The sequence below is a fragment of the Arvicola amphibius genome, chromosome 13 (genome assembly GCF_903992535.2).
Source record: "Arvicola amphibius chromosome 13, mArvAmp1.2, whole genome shotgun sequence".
In the NCBI taxonomy this organism is placed as follows: Eukaryota; Metazoa; Chordata; class Mammalia; order Rodentia; family Cricetidae; genus Arvicola; species Arvicola amphibius.
In genome coordinates, this window is record NC_052059.1 from 44,441,154 (window position 1) to 44,465,129 (window position 23,976).

General features: G+C 53.8%; 2 protein-coding genes across 4 annotated transcripts; both read left to right on the forward strand.

Annotated features, from left to right (window-relative positions):
- The first annotated feature begins 2,939 nt into the window (after nucleotides 1-2,939).
- Nucleotides 2,940-14,773, forward strand: Pdlim2 (PDZ and LIM domain 2). 2 transcript variants are annotated; one of them, XM_038310221.1, is made up of 10 exons: nucleotides 2,940-3,074; nucleotides 4,463-4,557; nucleotides 5,284-5,435; nucleotides 7,345-7,414; nucleotides 7,517-7,668; nucleotides 7,839-7,917; nucleotides 11,070-11,152; nucleotides 11,323-11,450; nucleotides 12,967-13,084; nucleotides 14,305-14,773. In XM_038310221.1, the coding sequence occupies exons 2-10, from the start codon at nucleotides 4,465-4,467 to the stop codon at nucleotides 14,480-14,482; spliced, it is 1,053 nt and encodes a 350-aa protein (XP_038166149.1). In that variant the 5' UTR covers nucleotides 2,940-3,074; nucleotides 4,463-4,464; the 3' UTR covers nucleotides 14,483-14,773. The 2 variants fall into 2 exon arrangements, with proteins under 2 accessions (XP_038166149.1, XP_038166150.1); XM_038310222.1 differs by having other exon boundaries at nucleotides 2,956-3,074; nucleotides 4,427-4,557.
- A 4,220-nt stretch (nucleotides 14,774-18,993) lies between these two features.
- C13H8orf58 (chromosome 13 C8orf58 homolog) lies at nucleotides 18,994-23,637 on the forward strand. Of its 2 annotated transcripts, none has more exons than XM_038310363.1 (7): nucleotides 18,994-19,121; nucleotides 20,557-21,005; nucleotides 21,361-21,501; nucleotides 21,633-21,729; nucleotides 21,874-21,986; nucleotides 22,199-22,305; nucleotides 22,764-23,637. In XM_038310363.1, the coding sequence occupies exons 1-7, from the start codon at nucleotides 19,073-19,075 to the stop codon at nucleotides 22,870-22,872; spliced, it is 1,065 nt and encodes a 354-aa protein (XP_038166291.1). In that variant the 5' UTR covers nucleotides 18,994-19,072; the 3' UTR covers nucleotides 22,873-23,637. The 2 variants fall into 2 exon arrangements, with proteins under 2 accessions (XP_038166291.1, XP_038166292.1); XM_038310364.1 differs by having other exon boundaries at nucleotides 22,202-22,305.
- The last annotated feature ends 339 nt before the right edge of the window (nucleotides 23,638-23,976 follow it).

The following is a 23,976-nucleotide window of genomic DNA, read 5'->3' on the forward strand; positions in this document are numbered from 1 at the left end:
CCCAACCTGAACACTACACCTATTAGACCTAGGAGAGGCACTCGGACAGTCAGAGGCCACGTCCTGGTTGGAGGGTGGAGTCGGCTCAACCTCATTGCATCCCATCTACCAAGTGCCCTGGCAGTCCCTGTTCAAAGGCCCATGGAGGAGGACAGTCTCTTAGGAATGACTCTGAGGTGGCCTAGGGTCGGGATGTTTCTATATTCTCTTCCTGGTACTCCTGTCCCCTTGGCCTGTCACTTAAGGTGCGAGTGGGTAGAGCTGGTGACTGACATGAAGTAGTATGTCTGGTTTTGTCAGGGCGGGTGAAGCCGAGGTGTATAGGGCAGTGGCCTGGCTGTGGCTGGTCCCTTGAGCCTGGGTGTGGCTTGGACGCCGGCCAGGGTGGTTAAACAGCTGCTTGCAGAACAAGACCTGCGTGCCCTTATGCCCTCCATTCAGTCACTGCACCCAGTGCTCATCTTGGTCTGGTTCCAGATCGGCAAGCCTAGAAATGACAACTCTCGAGGGCCCTGCTGGCCTGCTTTTGATCCCTCATCCTGGCTTGTTTTATGTCCCTTGGTGCCTTCATGAAACATTTCAGGGTTGAAACTTTGCCTGGGCAGAAGCCAAGTCTCTTTGATGAGGCCCCGGGAACCTCTCTCCCAGCCACCAGGCACCACTTGGACACTTTGGCCTGGTGAAGAGAGCCTGGGGCTGTTGGGCTGGGCCCACCCACCCACCCAGGTGAAGGATGTGACTTGCACCCAGTACCCAGAATCATTTAGAACAGGACAAGTCTTCTCTGAATGCCAGAGTCATGCCTTTGGTCAGGTGGCTTCGTAATGTGATTCGCGAATACTCCACCTAGAGTAGGGAGGCCTGTAGATGACCCTGACCCTGTGTGTGTTTACAGAGCCTGTCTGAGGCACCCTGGAGGGTCCCTGAAGACAGTATGGCACAGGACCTGGCACACAGTGGGTGGCCGATAAAGGCTTGTTAACGAATGTTGTTTGAAGCATTGATAGGATGAAACGAAGTGAATTCTTTTCTGTTGCCTCCTCTCCCTACTAAATCCTTCAACCTTTATGCTTGTAATCCTTGAACTTCTCCTCTGGGAAATCACCTGTACAGTAGCAGGGTAAGATGGAGAGAAATGGGGGCTCCAGAGAGCTGTGGAATCTGCCTGTCCTGGTTTCCTTTCTCTGTTGCTGTGATGGAACACTGTCTTAGTTAGGGTGTCCGGCGCTTTGTTAGAACATGACAGAAAGCAACTTGGGGAGAAAAGGGTTCATTTCAGCTTACAGTTCCACAGCACAACACATCCCATCACCAAAGGGCCTCAAGGCAGGAACCGAAGCAGACTTAGCAGAGGAACACTGCTTAATGGTTTGTTCTTTGTGGCTTGCACAGCCTGCAATCCTTATACCTGTCAGGAACCCCTGCTCAGATGTGGAACTGTTCACACAGGATGGGGGCCCTCCTGCATCAGCCATCAAAAAAAAAAAAACCGCCCCCACAGACATGCTCACGGGACAATCTGGGGGAAGCAATTCCTCAGCTGGGGCTCCCTCTCTTACAAAACTCTAGCTTATGTCAAGTAGACACCCCCCCCCCAAAAAAAAAAACTAAAGAGCACACTACCCAACAGCGCACAGCTAAAGGCAGCTGTGGCACTTAAGAATAAGGCACTGGGATCCCAAGGCAGTTCTTGCCCTGTCTGAGGCCTCCTGCTCCAGAGGTTTCCAGGGGGAGCTTAAAGGGAGGTTACATACAGGTCTAGGGCCTTGCTTCAATCCCCATCACCAAAACAAACATAAAAGGCTCCCGGCTAGCTGGGGAGGGAGAGCAGGTGCAGCAGAGAAATGGCCCCTTGGATTAGTCTGTGGTAGAGCCATTTACCTGCCCAAGAGGTAGTTGTGGGAGGTGGGGCCAGGGAGGTGACTGGAGGCGAGCTGACTGAATGGGAAGTGCTGGGACCATGAACCACACCAGCCCAGCGCTCTGGAGGTGAGGAGGATGGTGAGGGTGGCAAGGGCAATCCTCTCGGGGGAACTCGGAGAGAATGACTCACACCTGAGGCAGGCAGGTTACAGCTGTGTCCACAGGTGTGCTCCTCGGTGTGCCAAGTTGTAAGAGCAGCTGAAGAGGCGCAGGAAGCAGCTGCGTGGGCCCCCGAACTCCCCAGGGCAAGGGTTGCGAGGTATAGCTCTGGGGGACCCTCTGGTCAGATGGCTCCTCCTTCTTGGGTCTGCACCTGCCCCCTTCCCCGGCTGCTCCGTTGGGCTGGGCAGACAGGGTCCCTGATGGTGGTTGGAGCTGGCCCATGCCAGGCAGGATAGCTGGGAGAGGAGGTGCCTGGTGACCCTGCCAAGCGCTCTCTATCTCTGGGTCTGGGCATGCCTTCCTGCTCAGGGCAGGCTTGGCTTGCGGGGTATCTGAGGCTAAGTCACTGCGCTGGCAGCACAAAGCCATCAGTGGGGCGTCTGCCCGGGAACAGATAGGAGGGTGGAGAGATGGCTCAGGTTTGGAGTTTGTGAGTATTGGGCGGGCGGCAGCTGCTCCAGCATCGGAGCTAGGAGAGGGCAGAGGACAGACAGGTCCACCATATCAGCGGTTGCCTGATAGAGCCCTAGATGCCGCGGTTCCCTTTCCTATTGTGGGGTGGTAAGAAGTCTCCGTAGTCTGCGCTTGGTGGGGAGGGTCTGTCATTTGAACCGCTCCCCCGTACTCAGGGACAGTACGGAGGATGCGGGCACCTCGGAAGGGTCTCACTCTAGAGGCGACTCAGGGAGAGTCTGCTGCCCCCCACGCCCACTCCCAGCTCCCCAGCAAGACACGGGCCAGGTGGCGGCGCCCAGGCTCGGCAGCGCAGAGGAGGCGGCTTCCCGGGCCAGGGGCGGCGGCAGGGGCGGCCCCGGGATCACATGGGCGGAGGCAGGTCCCGGAGCCCCGGGCGAGCTCTCCCTAGAGTCGGACAGACGGCTGCGGTGGAACAGCGGAGGCTTCTCGTCCTCACTCCCTCCGTTCTTCCCACTCTCCTTCCCTTTCCCGGCGGTCCTGGCCGCTCAGCGGGACAGGCGGGCGGCAGCCAGGTGAGCGCGCGCCCACCTGCACCCTCCATGGGCCACCGCCCCTCGGGGATCTCCGCCTCGTCGGACCCTACCCTTGGCCCAAAGCCCCTCTTCCCTGAAGCTTCCTTTCGGCCTGGGTACCGAGTGGCTTGGATTCGCCTTTGACCCAGACACTCGTCCTCCAGTCTGGAGCCTCCGGGGTACTTTGGCCTTTGGTGGGAAGAAGGCTTGAGAACTGGTGCTGGGGACAGCCAGGCTGACGTGCTAGGCTAGGCAATTCCCGCAGCAGCATTCGCAGCCCTGGGTCCACTGGTCGGCTCAAAGGTCTGAGAATCTCAGGGCGTTTGCAGACTTTCAGCGATCAGCCTGAGGCATAGTGGCTGGGCCTGGGTAAAAGGGAAAGCCAGTTGCCTGAGGAAAAGACTGTGGAACTGCTGGTCTGGATAACCCCCTCTCGTAGGCCTTGATGTTCTTGAGATATAGGACAGTACTTGCTGACTCCGTATCTCCCCAGGGACAGCCTCAGGATGGGTGCTGGGCTGGGTGGTGCCAAGCCTGGCATTGCAGCTTCCTGCCTGGCTTGACTCCTGGCTCCAGACCTAGAGGCTCAGGAAATCCTAGGAGGGCCTGATCCACAAGGACACTCCCCTGCGGGGCAGAGGGGGCTGTGGATGGGAAACTTGTGGCCAAACTGGCAACATCATGAACTTGCCCTGCTGGCCAATACCAGGGTCAGTGTGGGTGTGCCTCTCTTGGCAGATGAGCCCTGGCCTCATTGCTCAGGCTGTTCAGAGGGCAGCAGGCCCCCAGAGGAGGTAGCAAGCTTCCTCTTGCTCATCTGAACCCCTTGTCAGGGCTGGGCAGGTAGCCAAGTTGCCCCTCTGAAGTCCTTGGTCTGATACCCTCCAACCCCAGGCCTGGCTAACTTATTGAAGTCTGGTGGGGCCCCGAGGCTTGTTGTCCGTCTGTGTGAAAAGCTCAGCTCTACACAGAGTACACAGGGCAAGTAGGAAGTATCGCTGTGCTCTTAGTTTTGGGGACAGGAAACAAGCCCTTGAGGTAGCGAATGGGGGTGGGGCAGATAACTCCTACCACCTGCTAATTCCTTCCCACTATTCTCCACCGTGCACTTGCAGGAGAAAGTCTGGCAGCCTGCCAGTGGGCCTGCTACCTCTATTAGGGGATCTGGTAGACCTAAGACCCTAGAAGGGGGAACTCAGAGTCAAGGCCTCCCAGGGTGGGGGGAAGTGAAACTCTCCGGGGAGGGAGGGACTTAGTCACTTCCTCTACCCCCATCACCCAGGCCCAGGCCCTACTGGGTAATTCTGAGACCTGTCACTGTCTTCTCCCTTTTCTTTTGGGGTGTGTCGTAGGAGTGAATCCCACCTCCCGGTTCCTCTCTTCCCCAGGCATGGCGCTGACTGTGGATGTGGTGGGGCCAGCACCCTGGGGCTTCCGCATTAGCGGAGGCAGAGATTTCCACACGCCCATCATCGTGACCAAGGTAAGGGCTGTCTTTAGGAGATAAGAAGCCAGCTTCCCCCTGAAGATGAGGGTCCTTCTCCCAATTTGTTCTGGAGCCTGAGCCTTGCTCTGGGCAATGTTGGTGGGGATGGGATGGGGGTGAGGGGAGGCGGGGCCAGAGACAGTTATGTTCTGTTGTCATGGCTACATGAGGTCTCCTTCAGGAAGGACATTGAGACCCTGGGCCCTACAGTCTTGAAACTCACACCTGTTTGAGGTCATGTGGGGGTGGTTACATAGGACAAGCTCCTCTGCAAGTTCTTGGTAGGTTGGGAGTTTCTTTTCTGCCCATGCTCAGGCCCAGGTCCTGACTGGAGAACATTCATAGCCAGGGTGGTATTTAATCAGCCACCTGCAAGGTATGATTTGCACGGGCAAGGTTCTCTGTCCAGAAGTATTCCCAAGCCCGGTTCCTGACATTCTGCCATCACATTCCTTGGGAGTTTGTGTTTAGATGTGTGTGTGTGTGTGTGTGTGTGTGTTGGGGGAGTAGGGAAGCCACTCAAGCCTGTGAGGAATTAGCTGGCAAGCTGGCAGCCCAGGAAAGAAAGAGGAAAAGGTGGTAGAAGTACAATCCTGCTTCCACACTTCCTGGGCAGCAGCAGGAGGTCCCTTCGGCTCCAGCCTTCTCAAGCGTACCCCTATCCAGGGTGGGTACTGAGTACCAAAGACTCACCAGCCAGCATCTGGCTCCTCATCCCTCTAGGTAACAGAGCGGGGCAAGGCTGAGGCAGCCGATCTCCGGCCTGGCGACATCATTGTAGCCATCAACGGAGAGAGTGCAGAGAGAATGCTCCACGCTGAGGCCCAGAGCAAAATCCGACAGAGTGCCTCCCCCCTGCGACTGCAGCTGGACCGGTAGGCCTTCCACCTCCACTGGCTGGTCCTGCCACCTTTCCACTCCTCCCTTGTCCATTGCCATCCCAGGCAGCTGCCCTCAACCTGGCCTAGAGGCCCAGTGGAGCCCCATCCCAGTCTTCCAAGCCTCTTTGTGGGAAGTGCTCAGCTCTGGGCCTATGGTATGGAAAAGGAAGGTGTCCCAGTGACTACCTGGTAAAGGTGGGCGCCAGGCTGGGCATGCAGCCACAGGCGAGGTGGGGCAAGCTGGCACCAGCTACCTGGAAGCCCGGGTTTTACTGGTTCCCAGGAGTGTGAATGGCACAGGGTGTGGGCATGAAGTGGTTGAAGAGAGGAAACTTTGGGGCAAGGTGTACCCTAGGCTGAGTCTCCAGTACCCTTGTCTCTGAGAGGTGACTTTTTTGTAGATTCAGGTGGAGATGGGAATTGGGGACTCACAAGAGTTTATTGTCCCTTCCCATCACTGACTTGTGCTTTGCCATTGACCATGGGTCCCTGCACTGGGGAGGAGTGTTGGGGGGGAGGCAGGCGGACAGGTGGCTACTCAGGATGGAACATCACAGTGAGTCACAGTTCAGGAATGCTGACAGAGTCCTTGGTCCAAAGGCCCTCTGGGCAGGCCAGGAAACAAGTTGAATATCTTCTGCTTTTCTCTCTGCCTCTGCCCCACTGCCCAGCTTTCTCTGGCCTCTGTACTACTCCTCACCCGTGCGCCCTGCTGGTAGGGAATGCTCAAGAGGCAGGCTCCCACGATAATGGCCATGCCATTCTGTCCCTGAGTGTTTGCAGGAGGGAGACCTAAAGGAGGAGGGTGGAGGGGGCCTCATGGCATCTGGGAATGGGACCAAAATCCACAGGAGGCTGCCATCAGGGGAAGATCTGCAGACAACATTGCTTGCTATTATATTAGGTCCTTCTTGGAGGAACCTGGCCATTGGGGATGTGGGCCTGACCAGCAAGCCAAGGCTCAGAGTGTCTTCATTCTTTGGCCAGGAGCCCCCCCAAATCCTCCTCCCTCCTCTCTCTAGGAGGCATTCAGAAGTTCTGAGGCAGACCCTCCCCTCAACCTGACCTTGTATGACTACCCCTGATTCCAGGAGACAAAAGCTCCTGCTGGCCATCATTGCCAGAAGGGACCAGAGGCCCAGAAATGTAGTAGTGATGAGTCCTCCTTTCCCCTTCACCTCGGATTGCCAGGGACCTCCCACTCTAGGCTCCTGCCAGTTACACTGGGGTCGGGGGGCCTCTCTGGCTAGCTGCTGTTGGTTGCACATTGGACGCCAAGCCTTGTTGTAGCCTTGGTCTCTAGGTCCTGCAGATGCCCGTCTAGAAGGGAAGTGAAGCCTGGTCCTACCCCTGGTTTTGCTGGGCAAGGAGTCTGGGAAAGGAATTCCAGTGACCTTCCCAAAGATATTCTGGCCATTAGTAGAGCAGCTGGTAGGGACAAGGCTCTCAGTGGGGAGAAGGTTCTGGGTCAGCCGAAGATGGGTTTTGAGACTCAGGACAACTCGTTTTCCTTCTGTGATTTTAATTTCTCCACAATTTAAAAGATGAAGGGTTATTGATATGGAACTAGCCATCTTCCTCCAAATTGATCTCAAGCAGATGTTGTCTGGTGACTAGATAAGAGGGATGGAAACAGGGACGTGGGTTACGGGAGGAGCCTCTGGTAAGATGGATTTATGAAGCCTTCTGCTGAAACTGTCCTTTCTGTTACGGTGCTGAACCTGAGAGTGTTGCTGGTGGTGGTTGGTGGGAGTCATTTGTTCTGTATATAACGAAGTTAATAGTCCAGTGTCCAAGTGTCCTGGATACTTGGCTGGTCTTGAGAACCGGGCCTAGGAACAGTGTTCAGCATGGGGTTGTCTAGGGCCCTGTGATAGATAAGTCTCTCTCTCTTGTCCCTCAGGTCCCATCCTGCCTCTCCTGGGCAGACCAACGGAGAGGGCTCCTTGGAAGTGCTGGCAGCTAGATTCCAGGTAAGCTGGGTGCTTCCAACTGTGGGCCACAGCACCCCCAAGTACCCTGAGGGGGTACAGCCAGCAGGGTCATGCCAACTCTCTCTTGGCCCTTCTCCACAGGGCTCCCTGAGAACACACCATGACAGCCAGTCCTCCTGGAGATCTGCCTGTTTCAGCCCAGCCTCCCTCAGTCCCAGGCCAGGCAGCCCTTTCTCCACTCCACCCCCCACCAGTCCACTTGCTGCTTCTGGAGAGGATGTAATTGGCCGTAGGTGAGCTCAGTGACTGGGTACCACGGCCGAGTGTGCCACCAAGTCTAGGCCTGACCCCCTCTGAGTCTCAGTTGCTATGTGTAGGGAACCCTGAACAACCCCTCTTCTTCCCTGGGGCGGGCTGTGTGGGTTCTGCACCCACACCATCCCCCCCTCCTTCCCAATTTCAGTTTTCAGAGTCTGACACACTCTTCAGGCCTTGCTGCTACTCACCACTTGTCCTACCCGGACCACCCCACCAGCCGACAGGTGAGGCTTTCTTGAGGGAAGACGTCTCCCATGCTACTGGCTGCCCCTGGTGCCTCTGGCACTAACAGCAGCTGGCAATACCTGAACAGCCTGTGGGACCATTCCCCTGTGACAGGTACATTACACCCCTGAGCCAGAGAGGCTGGCTCGTGCTGGGGTCACCACGCATTCCTCGCTCCTGTCGCTCTGGCCCCCTCCATCGCATTGGCTCTCTCCCTTCTCGGTGTGTTTCTTTTGGGCTGTGGCTGAAATAGTTTTGCTGCTGTCGTTGGGATGAGTCCCACTCCGTGCTGGCTGCGTCTCTGATAGACATTCCTCCCCGTCACAAGCCTTCAGCTCCCACCCCCAGCTCCTTGATCTCCTTCCACTCAGCCTAGAGAGCCTCTGAGGGGCTGTGGTTCTGTCTCATGCTGCCCTTGGCCAGATTTCTGTCTGCTCCTTCCTCTGAAGGACCCCTCCCCCATTGTGTTCCCAGCAACCCTGTCACCGCTGCTGACAGCTTAACCCCCAGGTGGTATTTCTCCTCCCCCAGGGCAGGGGCGGGGCAGTGAAATAGTGAGGACTACAGGGCTGGCCCTCAGCCGCTGGGGGCAGAGTGGCTGGGGGCATGTCCGGCCTTTTGGGTGAAGGGGACAAGACCCAGCTGCTGGAATCTTACTTCTGGGTTGGTTCTGCATTCCGAAGAGCAGGGCCTTTGGGGATGGAAGGTTCTGCATTCCAAAGAGCAGGGTCTTTGGGGGTGGTGGTGGGGGGGGGGGAGAGGACAAAAGGGGGAGCAGTCTGGAGAAGGAAGGGGCAGGATTTGTGGTGATAGGCCATATGCCTACCCCAGGGCCAGCTGGGTGGGTGCTGTGGTCACAGAGCCATCGTTAAAGAATTTAAGATGTGGCTGTTGAGATAAGACAAGCATGCCAAACAATTTTGAAACAATTAAGTATGGGACAGTGTGGGATTAATTACAAAAGCAGGAGGCATTCTGGAAGGGGAGAGAGAGGGAGAGAGAAGTAGGTTGGGTGGCCTGGGAAGGCTCCGCTAGGAATTTTGCTGGACTGGACAGTGGAGAGGGACTGGGGGTAGAGTTTCGATCAGAGAGCGATATATGGTGACCTGAAATCCTAGGAGAAGGGGAAATGGGTCCCAGCAAGACCTGGCTGGTTCTGAGCCAAGGTGGAAAGGAGCTTGGATTAGAGCTGGTTGAAGCTTCCCTTTCCTGCCCCTGGTTTCCTAGGGGTTGTTGGCTCAGCAGACCACAGGTGCTCAAGGGCATATCTCTCTGTAGCGTCCCACCTTGGCCAAACTGGAACATAGCTTGGTGGTCTAGGAGGTGATTCTCCAGCCGGCATCAGCCCCTGGGAATTTCTATGGGAAAATGCAGGTTCCCAGGTGACTTCTTATAAATGCAGAGCCCCAGGCCCCAGTCTGGACCTGTGGCAGAGTGGGAACTGGGGGTTCAGAACAGGAACTTGTGTTTTGACAAGGTTGTCTGCTAAAACAAGGCACTGGGAGCGTCAGGTGGTAGGCAGGTCCTGGTTGGTCCCTTTGCTGCTGTGCTACCCAGAGCGGGACCCTCTTCCTCTCTGGTCCTCAGAGTCAGGCTAGATTGACTCTGAGGACCTCTCATTCTTCTCTCTTGACAAGTCAGCTGCTTCTTGTCAAGCACCCTCTGGGCCCTTAGGGATGCATTCATGGACAAAAACCGGAACTCCTCACCCCCCAGGCTGTGCTGATAGGTGCAGGAGTCATGGGGTCCTAGCTTCCCTCCTGAGTCACACCGTATTTTAGTTTCTCAGAGAATCCAGAGGAAAGCAGCACATTTGGTCTGATTAGGTTCCTCCAGAACTTCTCCCAGCTCTCGGCCCACCTCTGGTATTTACCGTAAAGATTGCTGTGTGTCCCATAGCGTGTTCGCTACAGGCATACTTGTGAAGGGCCGATGATGAGGATAGCTTGTTGAATTAGGACATTTTGTCATGGACACTTGACTGGCTAAGCCTCGAGAGCTGGGATGCAGGATACCTCTAGAACCATTCTGGAAGCTGCAGGGTCACCAGGTGAAAAACACACCTCTCCTCTTGCTAGGAATGAGAACGTGGCCCCAGAAGGAGCCTAGACAGGAAGGATCGCCCTTCTTCCCCAAGGCTGTTCTCTCTGATGCAGGACACATGCTGGCCTGCTTTGGAGATTGGCATTGCTCTTGAGGCCCTGAGAATGTTATCACAGACCTTCTTTAGCCCTGCAAAAACATCTAGGAGCTAGGCATAGAGTCCTGACTCAGACTCACAGAAGAAAGCTTGGGCCAGCCTCTGTACTGTCGAGTACGGTAGCAAAGGAACCCAAAAAGACTGGAGATATATTTCAGTTGGAAGAACACTTCAGGCACTCTACCCCAGGTTTCCCAGCCTGATTGGCTGCTAATGCCCCCCTCTCATACTCCTCCAGATCCCATTGAGGGGTCACACTAGAAAGAGCACCCTCAGGTGCAGCTGGAAACAGGTTTCCGGAGTTGACAGTAAAATAGAAGTCTGGGTTTCAATGTCCCAGAGCAAATGCATGGATCAAGATGATTGCAGAATATGTAGCTGCTCATAATGCTTGGGAGGTGGCAGTAGGGGCAGCAGGTTGCATAGAGCCTACCCTGTTAGGAGAGCTGCGTGAAGAGCACAGAGAGCCTGCCCAGTCCCATCCTGGCTCCAGGAGGGCTTAACCCTTTACACAGTTATGTTTCCATGGTCTTGTTGCAAAATGATTGGCTTCCAGGCTTGCTTGCTTCTTCTCTGTTTCTTCTGTGGAATAAGAGGCTGGCCACATCTCTGCAGACAGGTAGCATGATCTAGGTGTTACAGTGTATCTAAAGGGTGTCTGTGGAGTTCCCCATATAATTGTCCTTTTTCTGCTCCTTGTGGGATCCCCAAGTGTAACAAGCATCTCTGCAACTGGCCTCTCTCCCCTTTCGGATCCCATCCTCCCTTTCGGATCCCATCCTCTCTGGGGACTTCACTCTGAGGACTGGGACAGGGTACCTGACACCAGCGGGTCATTGGAGGCCAGGCGCCCCCTAGCGTTGGTCTTGGGAGCAGCATCTGGTAATGCATAGGGACGTGCCGGTCACTGGGGGTTGGGCCTGACTCCTCCCCTCTGCTCTCTTCCCTCAGGCCGGCCACAGCAGCCCAAACGACTCAGCAGTGAGGGTGCTGCCACATTCCCCAGGACCTCGGTCCTCCAGCCCCAGGTTCAGGTACCAGTAGGTTCTGCAGAGTTGGGTGGGCTCCTGGAGGGTCTGGAGGGGACGGGTTTCCCTGAGAGGGATGGGAGTCTCCGCCTCTTCATCCTTCCATACTCCTCTGCACTGGGGTGTGTCCCAAAACTCTGACACAGGGTCCTCATTCCCAGCTGTCGCTTCCACAGCTCCTTCGATCTGGAAGAAGACTCGGAGGTGTTCAAGATGCTGCAGGAGAACCGCCAGGGACGAACCGCCCCAAGGCAGTCCAGTTCCTTTCGGCTCTTGCAGGAAGCCTTGGAGGCTGAGGAGAGAGGTGAGGCCTCTTTGCTCTGGGATGAAGTAAGGCCCCATGGACTCTCTGGAGCGAGACCAAACAGGCTAAGGAAGTAGTTTAAGGTCCCATAGCAGAACTAAGGAATTAAGGGAGCAGATGTCAGGCCCCAGTACCTTTAAAGAAGTTTATTTTCTGGTTGGGATGTACAAGGTACCGCTAGAAGGTGGTGGGTTGTACCAGCTAGAGCCAGGACAAGGGAGTGGTGAAAACAGGGACTCTAGGCTGGGTCTCCAGGCTTCTTGGAAGAAGAGGGGTTTGATTTGGCCTTAAAAACAGGATCCGAGATTCCAACAGCCTTAAGACAGTGGCCTGGCTGGGAGCACTATGGAATGTGGAGGCCAGCAACCAGAGAGCTTTGGGTTCAGAGAAAATGCCTTGGCCTGGCAGCATGGGAGAGCATCGAGGAGAGCAAGCTGCTGAGGCAAGGGCCCTGGGAGCCAGAACAAAGAACACTGCCACAAGCTATCATGCCAGGCAAGATAGCATTGTGAGCAACACAATGCGGGCTCCTGCCAGCTGCCCGTTTACTCATTGCAAATACACTGATGTGTTTGTTTATCCAGTGGAGCCGATGTGTCGAGGCATAACCTGACTTTAACCCCCGAGGGGCTCCAGTTATTGGGGCTGTGGTCCTGGGAAGATCCTACAGGAGTGGATACCCAAGTGGACTATATACTGCCCTCTAGGAAATCAGGAACGATGCACTTTTTTTTGTAGTAGCTGATAGGAGCATCTCTCGTCCACAGGGAGGATGGGGAGGATGAGTCTGGCAGGACAGGGCTTAGAGCTTAGAACGGAATGGCCAGTTCCTGGTAGCTGGTTCTGACTCTAACACATAGTGCTCACACGGCTGTTTGCTGGAACATAGAGGGCTAAGTAAGAAAGTTTTGGAAGAAATCCCACCAATCCTGACTCTGAGAGGCCACAGGGAGATTGGTAGTCATGGTGGTGGTGGTGGTGGGGAAGAGTACAGACAGTCACTTCATGGGTGCCTCAGACTCTGAGCTGAGGCTTGGACAACAGCTGCCCAATGCCTCTGCTCTGTGCTTCATCTTGGTGTTTTCGCTGGCTCAGATGCAATGATGCATATAAAAACCCTTTGAAACGGCCGTACAAAGACACTGTGGTGTTGTTACGACCTAGGGCTGGCTGTCTGTATCATGGTGACTGGCTCACAGAGAACACCCTTCTTGTTCATGTCACACACTAGGCACAGATGTCCCCAGGCTATTTTCGAAGGACAGGGGTTCACACCCGCCACCAGCCTTTGCCAAGGGTCTGCACCACTCACCTTCCTTCTTTACCTGTTTGCATACCCGCTGGTACTTTAGAGACTCATGTCTCAAAAGTGTGAAAGTGTGCCTTTTGCCACAAGTGTGGGAGTGTCCTGGGGAGGATCTGAAGAGCGTCATAAAATGCCATTAAGTACAGCCGGATACCTCGGTGGGTGGGACGAGCAGCTCTCATGCGTCTGTCTGTCTCCTGCCCCTCCCAGGTGGCACACCTGCTTTTGTGCCCAGCTCACTGAGTCCCCAGGCCTCCTTGCCCACCTCCAAGGCCTCGGCCACCCCACCCAAGCTCCACACCTGTGAGAAGTGCAATGTCAACATCTCGTGAGTTTTGGAGGGCTTGCCTTGGGGAGCGTGGGGCTTGTAGGCAAAGCTGGGCTCTTAGTCTGGGACCATAGAGGGAACCGTGGCCAAGTGGCCTCATGTTCAGAATGAATGCTTGGCTGCTTCCTGCCCACCCTCACTTTCTCCCCTCTCCCTAAAGGAATGAAGAATGTTACTGCTTTTGGTTTTTCTTGCATATTCCCCCAAGCCTCTGGAGATCTGCCCCCGGATGAGGCTCATCCCTCCTTCTGGAGAAGTTCTCCCTTCCCTGCCCCTAGATTCATTTCTCAGTGGGTGGCATTGTAATGTAGCCCTTCTCTCTGGTAGAGAGAGAGAGAGAGAGAGAGAGAGAGAGAGAGAGAGAGAGGGAGGGAGGGAGGGAGGGAGGGAGGGAGGGAGGGAGGAAAAAGAAAAAAAAAGAAATGCTGGTACCCCTCCACCTATAAATGCCCAAACTGTGTCAAGGTGATTTACTTTGGGCCATTCCTTGACCTTTCCTGGTAGAGCTTTCTCATCTGCAGGACAGGATAGTCCTGCATTCTGAGGAAAGTGGGTAGAAAGCTGGGGTGTAGTGGTGGCTTTCCCAGGAGCCTGCATCTCCATCCCTGCAGGACCAGGAAAGCACAGAGCACACAGCTAGCCCCAGGGTATACGTTCTGATTTCACTGCCTTGTAATGCTCATGCATTATGAGTTCTGTATTCGGGGTCACTCTCTGAGAGCCACAGCCCAGGGGAGTTTGTCTGTCTGTGAGACAGGGTCTGCCTCAAACTATAGACTCTTGCCTACTTAATACTGTGATCATAGACATGCGCTAGCATGCCTAGCTCATGTTCTTTTTAATTAAACATTATTTGATCATGTCTGCATGAATGTGGAAGTAACCCTGGCACACATGTCGAGGTCAGAAGACAGTTTTCGGGAGTTGGTTCTCTCCTTCCACTATGGCTTACGGGATGACACTCAGGTCTCCAGGCTTCTGTGGCAAGGGTTTCCACCCGATCAGCCATCACTCTAGCCCTTTTTTTTGTTGTTCTTGATTAAGGGGTAAAGTGAAATTCCTGAGAGAGGCTTGGGAGTCAAGTGCCTGAGGTATTTGTGTCTGAGGTTCTGACTGGCTGGGGAACAGGTTTCCTGGGAATGCTGACTTCATGCCAGGTCCTCCTAACTATCCCGCCTCTGTTCTGTGCCTCTGTTCTAATGGCTTTTCCCTTTCTGCAGGAACCAGGCCGTGCGCATCCAGGAGGGGAGGTACCGACACCCTGGCTGCTACACCTGTGCGGACTGTGGGCTGAACCTGAAGATGCGCGGTCACTTCTGGGTGGGCGATGAGCTGTACTGTGAGAAGCACGCCCGCCAGCGCTACTCAGTGCCTGGCACTCTGAGCTCTCGGGCCTGAGTCTCAAGACGCTCAGACAGGACCGACCACACTGAGAGCAAACAGGGAGGGGTGATGGCGGGTGACGGCTCTTACAGGAACTAAGGTTGTCCTTGCTGGGTGAAACCAAGGGCTGGGACTAGTCTCAGGCTGCAAGTGCTGAGGACAATTCCACTCTCTGGCCTGCCTCCTACAGGCCAGTTGCTGCACTGCAGCCTGAAATGGCCATTCTGTTGGACAGGTTTGTGTATAGGGTTGGGCACGGATACAAGTATCTAGCAGGGCAAGGTGGGCCTGAGGTTAATGATATTCGTGGTGTAAAGTGTTTTTTTTTTTGACATGTGAATTCGATATACATATGGATAAAACAAAACAGTGTCCCTTTTCCTTCTTTCCCTGTTCCTGAGAAGAAAGTCTTTGTTTATGGTTACCCTTTTATTTCCCCTTCCTTAAGCCCTACTCGCTATGCACCCCATTGCAGAGGCCTGCTCCTTTTTCTTTTTTGTACCTTTGAGACAATATCCCAGATACCTCAGACTTATAGCTCTGCCTCCCGGCAGAACCGGATCCTACTACAGTGTGTGTCCCACCTCATCCAGTGGATTCCTTCTTTAAGTTGGGGGTATATGCGTTCTTAACTCTCTTTCTCTAAGACGGTTGCTTATGCATGGAGGGAAGAGGTTTTGTAGGTTTCTTCTTTGAAGCTAGGAGAGACACAGGGGACCAGGAAGGGCTTCTTGGCAAGACAGTCAAACACTCCACAAACTCAGCTGTGTGGGCGGAGCTAGACTGGGACGTGATCGTGATCGTCATTCAGTGACGATGCTACCAGTGTAAGGAGATGAGCAGGACAGGCAGGAAGGGGGACCCAGTGATGGTGTGCAGGTGGGTGGAGGAGCTTGATCCTTTAGGCTTTTTGCTCCATACGGAACAGTGATTCATCGACCCAGGATAACCTTGAACCCAGGCTCCTGGGTGGCCTGAGACAATTCAACAGAGTACTCATTCCAAGGTACTACCCACAACTCACCAAGAGCGGGGTCTTTGGACCAGGCTGGTCTGCTCACACCTGCACCTCTTCGGCTGGTTCTCCATGTGTAGCTGGATCTCAGCGTCCTTCACTGTGCGCGGTACATTTGAACAGAGAGGCGGTAGGGAGCAGTGATCCTGTGTAAGCCCTTAATTTTTTATCTGATCTACCAGCCCCCTTAGTTTTAATCTCAGAGGACATTTCAGAACCTCTTCAAGTATTGTTGTGTGTTTCAGCCATGCCCGCTGTCAGCCTGGGGAGGGGAGGCATCTAAAGCTTTTTTTAAAAAGGGGATCAAAGCTGGCTATGGCGGGAGGGTTCTTGAAGGTGGTCTTTGCTATCTGTCTCTTTGGGAAAGGAATCTTGGCAGAGACAGTGTTGCCTTCTTAGACACCTGTGTATATAATTTATACATTGATATAATCATCTCACCTTTTGCCTGGATGGCTGCCTGAGGATGAGCCTGTATTTTTATAGAAAAGATCAAGGTTGGCTGGCTGAGTGGGAGTCTGTCAGGCTCGCCACTCGTTAGAAAGGTGTAGCCTCTTTGGCGCCATCTAGTGTTCAATGATTCCACAGCAAAGAAACTGCTCACAGAAGAGTAATTCCCTAGAATTTGGGCTTTGGCTCGGTGGGCAGGCGGAGGACTAAACGCTTTTTGACTTCACTGGAGACAATGTTGAAGCAGCAACTATGGACTGTTATCATAAAGTACAGTAACTGATAAGGTTGTCTCGGAACACACAAGGAGCTGCTGTGTATGCAAAGCCGTGGCCATCTGAAAAGGGACCGATACATATGTTGAGAGATGGGTGACTGCCAACAGGATGCCCAGCTGAGAGCAGTGGCTGCTGGGGAATCTGTCCTAAGATCAAGAGAGTCTGAATACCGGGTGTGGTATGAACTTCACTCTGAGGCTTTGGGGGCACTTGGAAAATGTTAAACGAGTTAAGCGACAGGTTGGGAAGGCTGAGTTGGGTTACTGATGTGGCTATATCTCCACCTGCAACAAACCAGTGTGGACTAAAATGTGCCACAAGGCATGAAGGAGGACCCGGGGCAGGCTTTGGTGTTCGCCCCTTCTCTCATCCTCACCCTAAGTCAGCTAGCGGTGGGTTTCCATCCTCTCTGACCCACACATCACTTTGGCACAACTGTACTCCGTATTTCTTTCTGTATTTTAGAGAATAAGTTAAAAAATGACAGATTTGTTAGGAGCGGGCCAAACATCTAATGAACCTCTCTTCAAACAAAGCTGGGAGAGCAATCAAAGTTCAAAGTCACACATTAGGATAATAATGGTTAAGACTCTAGGTCAGCGGTTCTCAACCTTCCTAATGCTGTGACCCTTTAATACAGTTCCTCATGTTGTGCTGATCCCCCCAGCATAAAACTATTTGTTGCTACTTTATAACTGTAATTCTGCCGCTGTTATGAATCATAATGAAAATATCTGATATGCAGGATATCTGATATGCAACCCCTGTGAAAAGCTCATATGACCCACAGAGGGGTTGCAATCCGCAGGTTGAGAACCGCTGGTCTAGAGCATCCTGGATGTGCTAAGGATGTTTGAACTGTTTGAACTGCAGTCTCACAGCTCGGAGACAAGTATCACTGTCCACTTCTTGTTTGAATGTGGGAATGGGAGGGAGTCAGGAAGGGAACCAAACCAGAACTTGTCTTTGGGTCCTTGGCTTCACTTGTCCTGTGTCAAGCTCAGTGCTGAGTTTTCAGGAAATCAGCTTCCTGAAATCGGGGTTTCCCCACCAGAGGCAGAAGGACCAAGGCCGTGGATGGCCTGTCTCTTGCTGCCACAAGCAGTTGAGTGGTGATGCTTCTTGTGATTCCCTCCGAGGGACATGATTTTCCAGGTGGGGGTGGCAGAGAAAAAACACAGACAGTGGCAGGTGACTCACTAACAACACTTTGGATAGTAAAGAACTAGCAGGGTTCTGAGTTTGACAGGACATTAGGTACGGAAGTCTGGCCCACCACATTAGACCCAGTTTCCATGGAGGCTGTAGCCGCTCAGACCTGGCCCAGTCTTGCACAAGGGGGTGGGGCCCTATCTGGGAGGGGAGTATCTGTTGGGGAGTGTACTTAGTGGGGTGTGTGTGGGTTCTTTGTGCTGAGCCGCCGCATTCCTGCTGGCTTGGCTTCCTGTTTCTAGATGCATTCCTGTCCTGGTCACCACGGAGACTGCTTGGAATCTGGGCCTCATATTTTCCAAATTCAGGGCAAGATCAGACCAAGGGTCTCCCTCTTTACTTCCCCCAGTTTCACCTTGGAGGAGAAAGCCACCTGGCTTGGCAAACTCTTCTTGGACCTCAGAAAGCAGGACTGCCTTGCCCAGCATCCGGTTTCCTTCAATATATTTAAAGGACAGGCATAGGGGTTGGGGTGGGGCAACCAGAAGCCCTGGGAACTCATGCTGCAGGAAAAGGGCTTGACCTAAACATCAAAGCCTGAAGATGGCAGAGAACTGCAATTCCGGCCCTCATCTTGAATGGTGGGTGCCTCAGTTTCCTGACTTTATAGTACTGAACTTCGATTGTTGGTGGCTCTCTGATGAAGGGACCAGTGGAGAGCATTCGAGTATGCAGTCTAGGAAGACAGATGGAGGGGCCGGCACACTTCCCTGGGCTCTGGCTCTAATGTCTCCTCCCTCCTCCCGAGCATCCTTATCTGCCTCTAGGGGATTTGAAGCCAGCTGAGATTTTCCAGTTTCATATTGGTTTCTGAGAACGGCAGTGTTTCCCCACAAGCCGTCAGCATCATCTGGTCACCTGGTGTTGACCATCAACTGCCGCCTGGGCTCCTTTTAGAATGGGGTTGGGGTGGAATGGGACCGGGTCAAGGGTGATGGCTGCTAGGGTCAGGGAAACATTTAAACTTCTGTTCAGCCTCCAGGCAGCTCCAGGCAGCTGGCTCACCTCTTGCTCACTCCCTGCAGACCCAGCCACCACATCCTTGCAACTTTGTGGCAGCACCCGGATAAGACAGAAGCTTGGGCTGGATAGGGGGCTCATAAGTTGCTCAGGATACAGAGTGTCTTTGCTCTGTAGATTTTCCCATGACGCAGAACCCTTCCCCCTTTCTGACAAGCCGAGGGACCTGCCCTCAAGTCACACAGCTGGGAGGCCGGATGCAGTCCTAGTCTGCCTTCTTCCCTCCGCCAGCGCTGTGGGGTTCCATTTCCTTCCGGACTGTTGTGCAGTGCAACTCCTGCAAGAGCAGGTTCCAAGCTGCAGACGGAACGCAGCAGGCAGGAGCAGCGGGGGCGCGGAGGGGGGTGGCGGTGACCCCGTGCAGCCAGCCCTCTAGCGTCCTCGAATGGGGACAAGACAACCGGGGCAGGGAGTCCCGGGACTGAAGCTGCCGGGGTCACCGCCCTCCACCTGCGCGCCGCGCCCCGCCCCAGCCTGCCCTGGCACGCCCCCTTTGGGGAGTGTCCCGGGGCCTCGCCCAACTGGGCGGGGAACGGCGGGTTGAGCTGCTTCGGCGCAACTAGGGACTTGGGGACGCCCGGGGATCGCTTGGGTGCTGCAGCGGTTACTACGCCTAGCCGGGAACGCACCATGCTGAGCCGGCGCCGCGTCTTCGCGGTGGAGCGACTTGGTAGCCGGGGTGAGTCGCGTTGCCTCCCACCTTGGGGTCGCCTCCGGTTCTCCGGCCCCGCGCGGGCGGCGCCCACCGGCCGCGCCCCCTCGCTTCCTTGCTTTGAAGGAGTCCAGTCCAGCCAGTGAATGTGCTGGGGTCTCCTTGCACAGCGCAGATCCTCTGGGATTTGCAGGTTAATCACCTACTAGTCGCATCCTACTGGTCCTTGGGCTCTTTTCCCCCTAATTCCCAGTGTGGAGACATCTCCTTCTACCCGAGGTCGGGTGACTCCAATACCCTGGCCCCAGCCAGTCCTGGAAGCCCCTCGGCGACCAGAAACCCATTTCCCGGGGCAGGTTGCAGGGCATAGGGTTTCTGGTCCACTTCCTGAACCAGAGGAACGGGCTGGCATCCTCTTCCCGCCAAAGCAGCCCTAGCTTCTGCCTGCTTCCAGTAGACCACCTAGACCACAGTCGAGCCTGACACAGAGAGGCTGATAAATGGATGCTGGCCATCAGAGTGTGGAGGCTCATGCCTATAACCTAGCGTTTGGGAGGCCAAGGCGGGAAGGATGTTGGGAGTTTCAGGGCAGTTTGGGCTACAGAGTGAAACACTTTCAGAAACAAAACAAAAGCCAGCTTCCTTGTTTTACTTAATTTATATTTTTAAAGTTTTTTTCTTAAAGAATTTGGGCTTTTATTTTGTGTGTTTTACCTGTGTGGGCTGCCCAGGGAGGTCCAAAGAGGGAACCAGATCCCTTGGAACTGGAGCTGTGAAGGTTCGTGTGGGTGCTGGATGCCAGCACCCATCTTCTGAACAAACAGTGCTTTAAAATCCTGAACCATCGAGCCGAACCCATTTCCCCCCTTTTGACAGAAATCCCCAAATGAGTATAATTGCTGTCATTTTGGTGTTATTTCTGTTCTGCAGGGTAGGGATGGAACCCAGTGCCTTGTGCATGCTTTGAAAGTTGTCGCTGTGACACATCCCAGCCCTAGCTGCTGTCGTTTTTATCACTGTCCCCATACACTCCAGGAGATACCTCATCCTGCTTCCTGGTGTGTCAAGGGCTCCAGACAGCACTATGTGGCCCGGCCTTCCCCTTGCTCTTTCTTCCTCCTGCATCCAAGCAGTCCAAGGCTCTCCACTTAGACTTGAACATTTCAGGTAGATCCTAATTAAGGGTCCATTAAGCCATCTACATTGCTGATTGTCACGGCTTGCAAAGACTTTTTGCCTACTGCATGCCCAAAGTGTAGGCTCCTGCCTGTTGACAACAGTTATTATAAGGAGAATCTCATCTAGACATCTTCCAAGCAGGGGTAGAACCATATCCCAGTAGGGCTGTGGATGGCCTGTGTCTGGTACAGGACAAACCTCCTCAAGGGAATGCTGCCAACAGCTAGGAATGCTGGGGGCACTGAGGGCAGCCTGCCCAGCCTGATACTGACTCTCCTTACAGATGGGGCCTTTGAGGACCTAGCACAAGGCTGTGTGGTGCCAGGAGTTACCTGCACCTACAGACGGATACCAGATAAGACTCATGGATGTTCATTGGACTTCAAGGAAGGACAGATGCCACTTCTGAAACTGGCTTCACAGGACTCAGGCATGGAGATGGTGGTTGGGGACAGTCCGTTGGCTACCTTGTCGGGACTTTCTCAAGATTCTCTGAACCTTGAACCCATGGGAAGCCCTGAGCTGCCTTCTGCCCAGCTAGACCGGCTGCTGGCCCGACAGAAGCTGGAACAAGTTCTGGAGAGGTCTCGAGAGTTTCCCAGCTTGTCCCGCAGGCGCGGTTCCCTGCAGCTGCTGAGCAAGCCTGTAGGTGGAGTGCCCATCTTTGCCGGAGAACTAGAATCCACTGAGGCTGACACTGAACTAGAGGCTGGTTTGGAAGAAGCAAAGGTGGTGAGTAGTCATCTTGGCTGAAGACTCGGGTGGTGAAAGCCCTGCCGTGGGGTTTGTGGGGACCCTCCCCCATTTCCCCTGGAGCTCTCTCGGGGTGGGGCGTTCCTTGCCCCTAATTGATGGTTGTGTCACTGCTTCTTGCTTCACCCTGAACCCAGCGGTAGGTAGCCACCCCCACAGAGGAAGTAGACAGGAATGGGTGCCATGCTCAACTGGGCACCGAGGAAGCCAGCCAGGTGTGTCTTCCTCGGCTTGCCTGCTGTGTCACATTTTGTTGGTTCAGCATAGCCTGACTATCCCAGGATTGGAGTCTTGGATGAATCTGGAAATTTTCCTATCTTAACATGTCCTGCAGGTGGGTGATATGGAGTCTGGAGCATTGACCTGCCTTCCAGGGCAGGGTTTACGTTACCTGGAACACCTGTGCCTTGTGCTGGAGCAGATGGCGAGGCTCCAGCAGCTGTACCTGCAGCTGCAGACCCAGAGGCCCTCTAGGGTGAGTGATGGACAGATACAGGTGGCTAGGTCAGGCAGCGAGGGAGGCAGGGACTCCTGGAAGCATGACTACCTCCCGAGCAGCCCCAGCTTTCTGACGAGTCTCTGATTGTCCCATCTCTCCCATCTCAGGATCCCGAGGAGGAAGAATTGGCTCTTTCATCTTCACATATTCCAGACACTAGGGTGCAAGGGCACAGAGAACAGCTTAGCCAGACAAGGGACCCAGGTAAGGGGTAACTGTCTTCCTCTGCATTCTGCCCGCCTGTGCGCCTGCCCAGAGTCCCCATCAGCAGAGCCCCTGAATATAGCTTAGCAGGATCACTTCCTGTTTGTTTCTGGCCCCAGGTGATGTGTGGTTCTCTTTCTGAAGGTGCAGAGGCGGCTGCACTCCCAGAGATGGGGGCGCTCATTGCCAACCCTCCCAGGCTGCCAGAGGCCTTGCTGGAATCAACCCACATCCTTCCATCGTCCCAGGGACACAAGGTAGTGATTGATATATGTGGATATATTTGGTAGAATAGTGCAGGGTGGAAGAGCATGGGGATATGTAAGTGCTCCCAAATCAGGACTTTAGGGAAATGACAGGATTACTGTTTGGAGAAGGTGACTTGCTCTGGCAGTGAAGTCCCTGGGAGTGTCATTAAGGATATATAGTATTTAGATGTTTTGTATGATGACCTCTACTCTGTGTTCAGCAGGATCTCTCCCACTGGGACAAGGTCAAGGTCCTGCTCAATCGGATTCGCTGGAGGAGCCCTCGACTCCCTGAACCTCCTGCCCCTCCTGATAGTTCTGGACGCAGGTGAGTCTTGTACCTGGTCCAGGTTAAAGCAGTGGGGGAGAGACTGGTGGGCCAGGATGTTGATATTGTTCTGTCCTGACAGTTGTCATCTTAGTCCCTTGGGAATTTGTGAGACAAAGTGTTGGAGAAGCTGCTCCAATTAGCAAATGCAGTTAAGATGCCCCATCTGTTGGTAAGAAGACTAGATGAGGTTAGGGACAATGACTTTTCTAAAGCCACAAGGAGATTATTTGGCATATTTTTATCTTCACCTGCCAAGCCCTTACTCTTTAACAGTGAAATTTAGGGGATGGTGAGGTAGGCAGAGAGGCAAATTAGCCTGTCATGTTTGGAGGCCTGTTCTTTAGGGAGAATCACCACTTTAACAATCCTATCTCCTCCTCGGAAAGGGAACAAGGCTTTGCAGCTCTGGTTTCTTTCTTCTGCTCTAACTTCTTCTTTGCTTTTTTTTTTTGCAGGATGGAGTTCAGGAACCTCTCTGAAAGGACTCAGTACCACTCCCACCGGAAGACCTTTATCCCAACATTGGTGATTAAGAAGCCACGAGCAAAAAACCTTTCTGTATAATCTCTTGGTGTGCCTGGTGACCTTAGGTGGAGGGGATTTGCCATGTCCCTCACCTTTTGGTTTACTGCTATGTCTCTGCACTGCCAGGAAAGGCTATTTGTGCTTGCTCCTTTTCAAGGGGACGGCAGAGTCCTTCTCTAAGCAGCATGGCCAAGGAGCCCTGGTTCCCCGTGAGAGCCTCAAGGGCAGTTCTGGCCATCTTCCAGGGTTCTTACTCCTTGTCAGAAATCTCTGGGCTCAGACAATGTGAATGGACTTATTTATCAGGTGCTCCCAGGATGTGCCAGCACGTTGCAGATATATGTTTATGTAATCTTTGTTGGACTGTCAACTGCCTGGATTCAGTCATCTGGTGGAATCACGCATCCAAAGGGCTGGTGCTTTGGGTGTAACTGTGGAAGGACAGGCACTGGTCTTTATTCTACAACGGACAGTTACCAATGTGGATTTCTAATTTCTTCCTCATATCTGAGACGACAGACCTGGGGCAGAGAACAACACTGCCTTGGGTACCTTTGTATTGAGTCATGGCCCTGGAGCACAGCCTGTGAAGACTGAATGAGCAATGGGGGGTGGTGGTGATCAAGCACAATGTGAAGAATAGTCAGTAACTTTCAAGGTCAATTCTAAGTTGCTGTGTTCTATCCTGGAGTTTAGACCATGGCAATATCTCCTAATTTGTGAGCCACAGCTTCCTACTTGGGATGATGCCTGCCTTACCTACCTCATAAGCTTGTTAGGAGGATAAAGTGACATTAAACCCTCTCAATGTGTGCTGTGACTGTTGAGCGCATAGGACTGTTGAGCGCATAGGTGTACTGCTGGAGGCAGACAGGAGTGGAATGAGGGAGGTCAGAGGTTAAGGGGGGGGTGACCAGATTTCTGGCAAGCATTTGGGTAAAGTCATTTCATTGAGATATAGTACATTTCATATTTGAGAATTTGGACATGGATTTCTGTTACGGTTACACCCTTGCTGGTGGTGCTGTCAATAGAAGGGCAGGGATAGGGATGGGGGTCACTGGCTTAAGTCAGGCAGAAGAATGCCTGCTCCAAATAATCCCTGAGTAGGCATGCTCCTCTTCCAGTCAGTGGAGGCGCTGC

Coding starts and splice junctions, on each gene's coding strand:
- Pdlim2 (XM_038310221.1), top strand. CDS start 4,465: ATGGCGCTGACTGTGGATGTGGTGGGGCCAGCACCCTGGGGCTTCCGC. Junction 7,415..7,516: donor TGCTGGCAGCTAGATTCCAG/GTAAGCTGGGTG, acceptor CCTTCTCCACAG/GGCTCCCTGAGAACACACCA. Junction 7,669..7,838: donor GAGGATGTAATTGGCCGTAG/GTGAGCTCAGTG, acceptor TCCCAATTTCAG/TTTTCAGAGTCTGACACACT.
- C13H8orf58 (XM_038310363.1), top strand. CDS start 19,073: ATGCTGAGCCGGCGCCGCGTCTTCGCGGTGGAGCGACTTGGTAGCCGG. Junction 21,006..21,360: donor GTTTGGAAGAAGCAAAGGTG/GTGAGTAGTCAT, acceptor CATGTCCTGCAG/GTGGGTGATATGGAGTCTGG. Junction 22,306..22,763: donor CCTGATAGTTCTGGACGCAG/GTGAGTCTTGTA, acceptor TTTTTTTTGCAG/GATGGAGTTCAGGAACCTCT.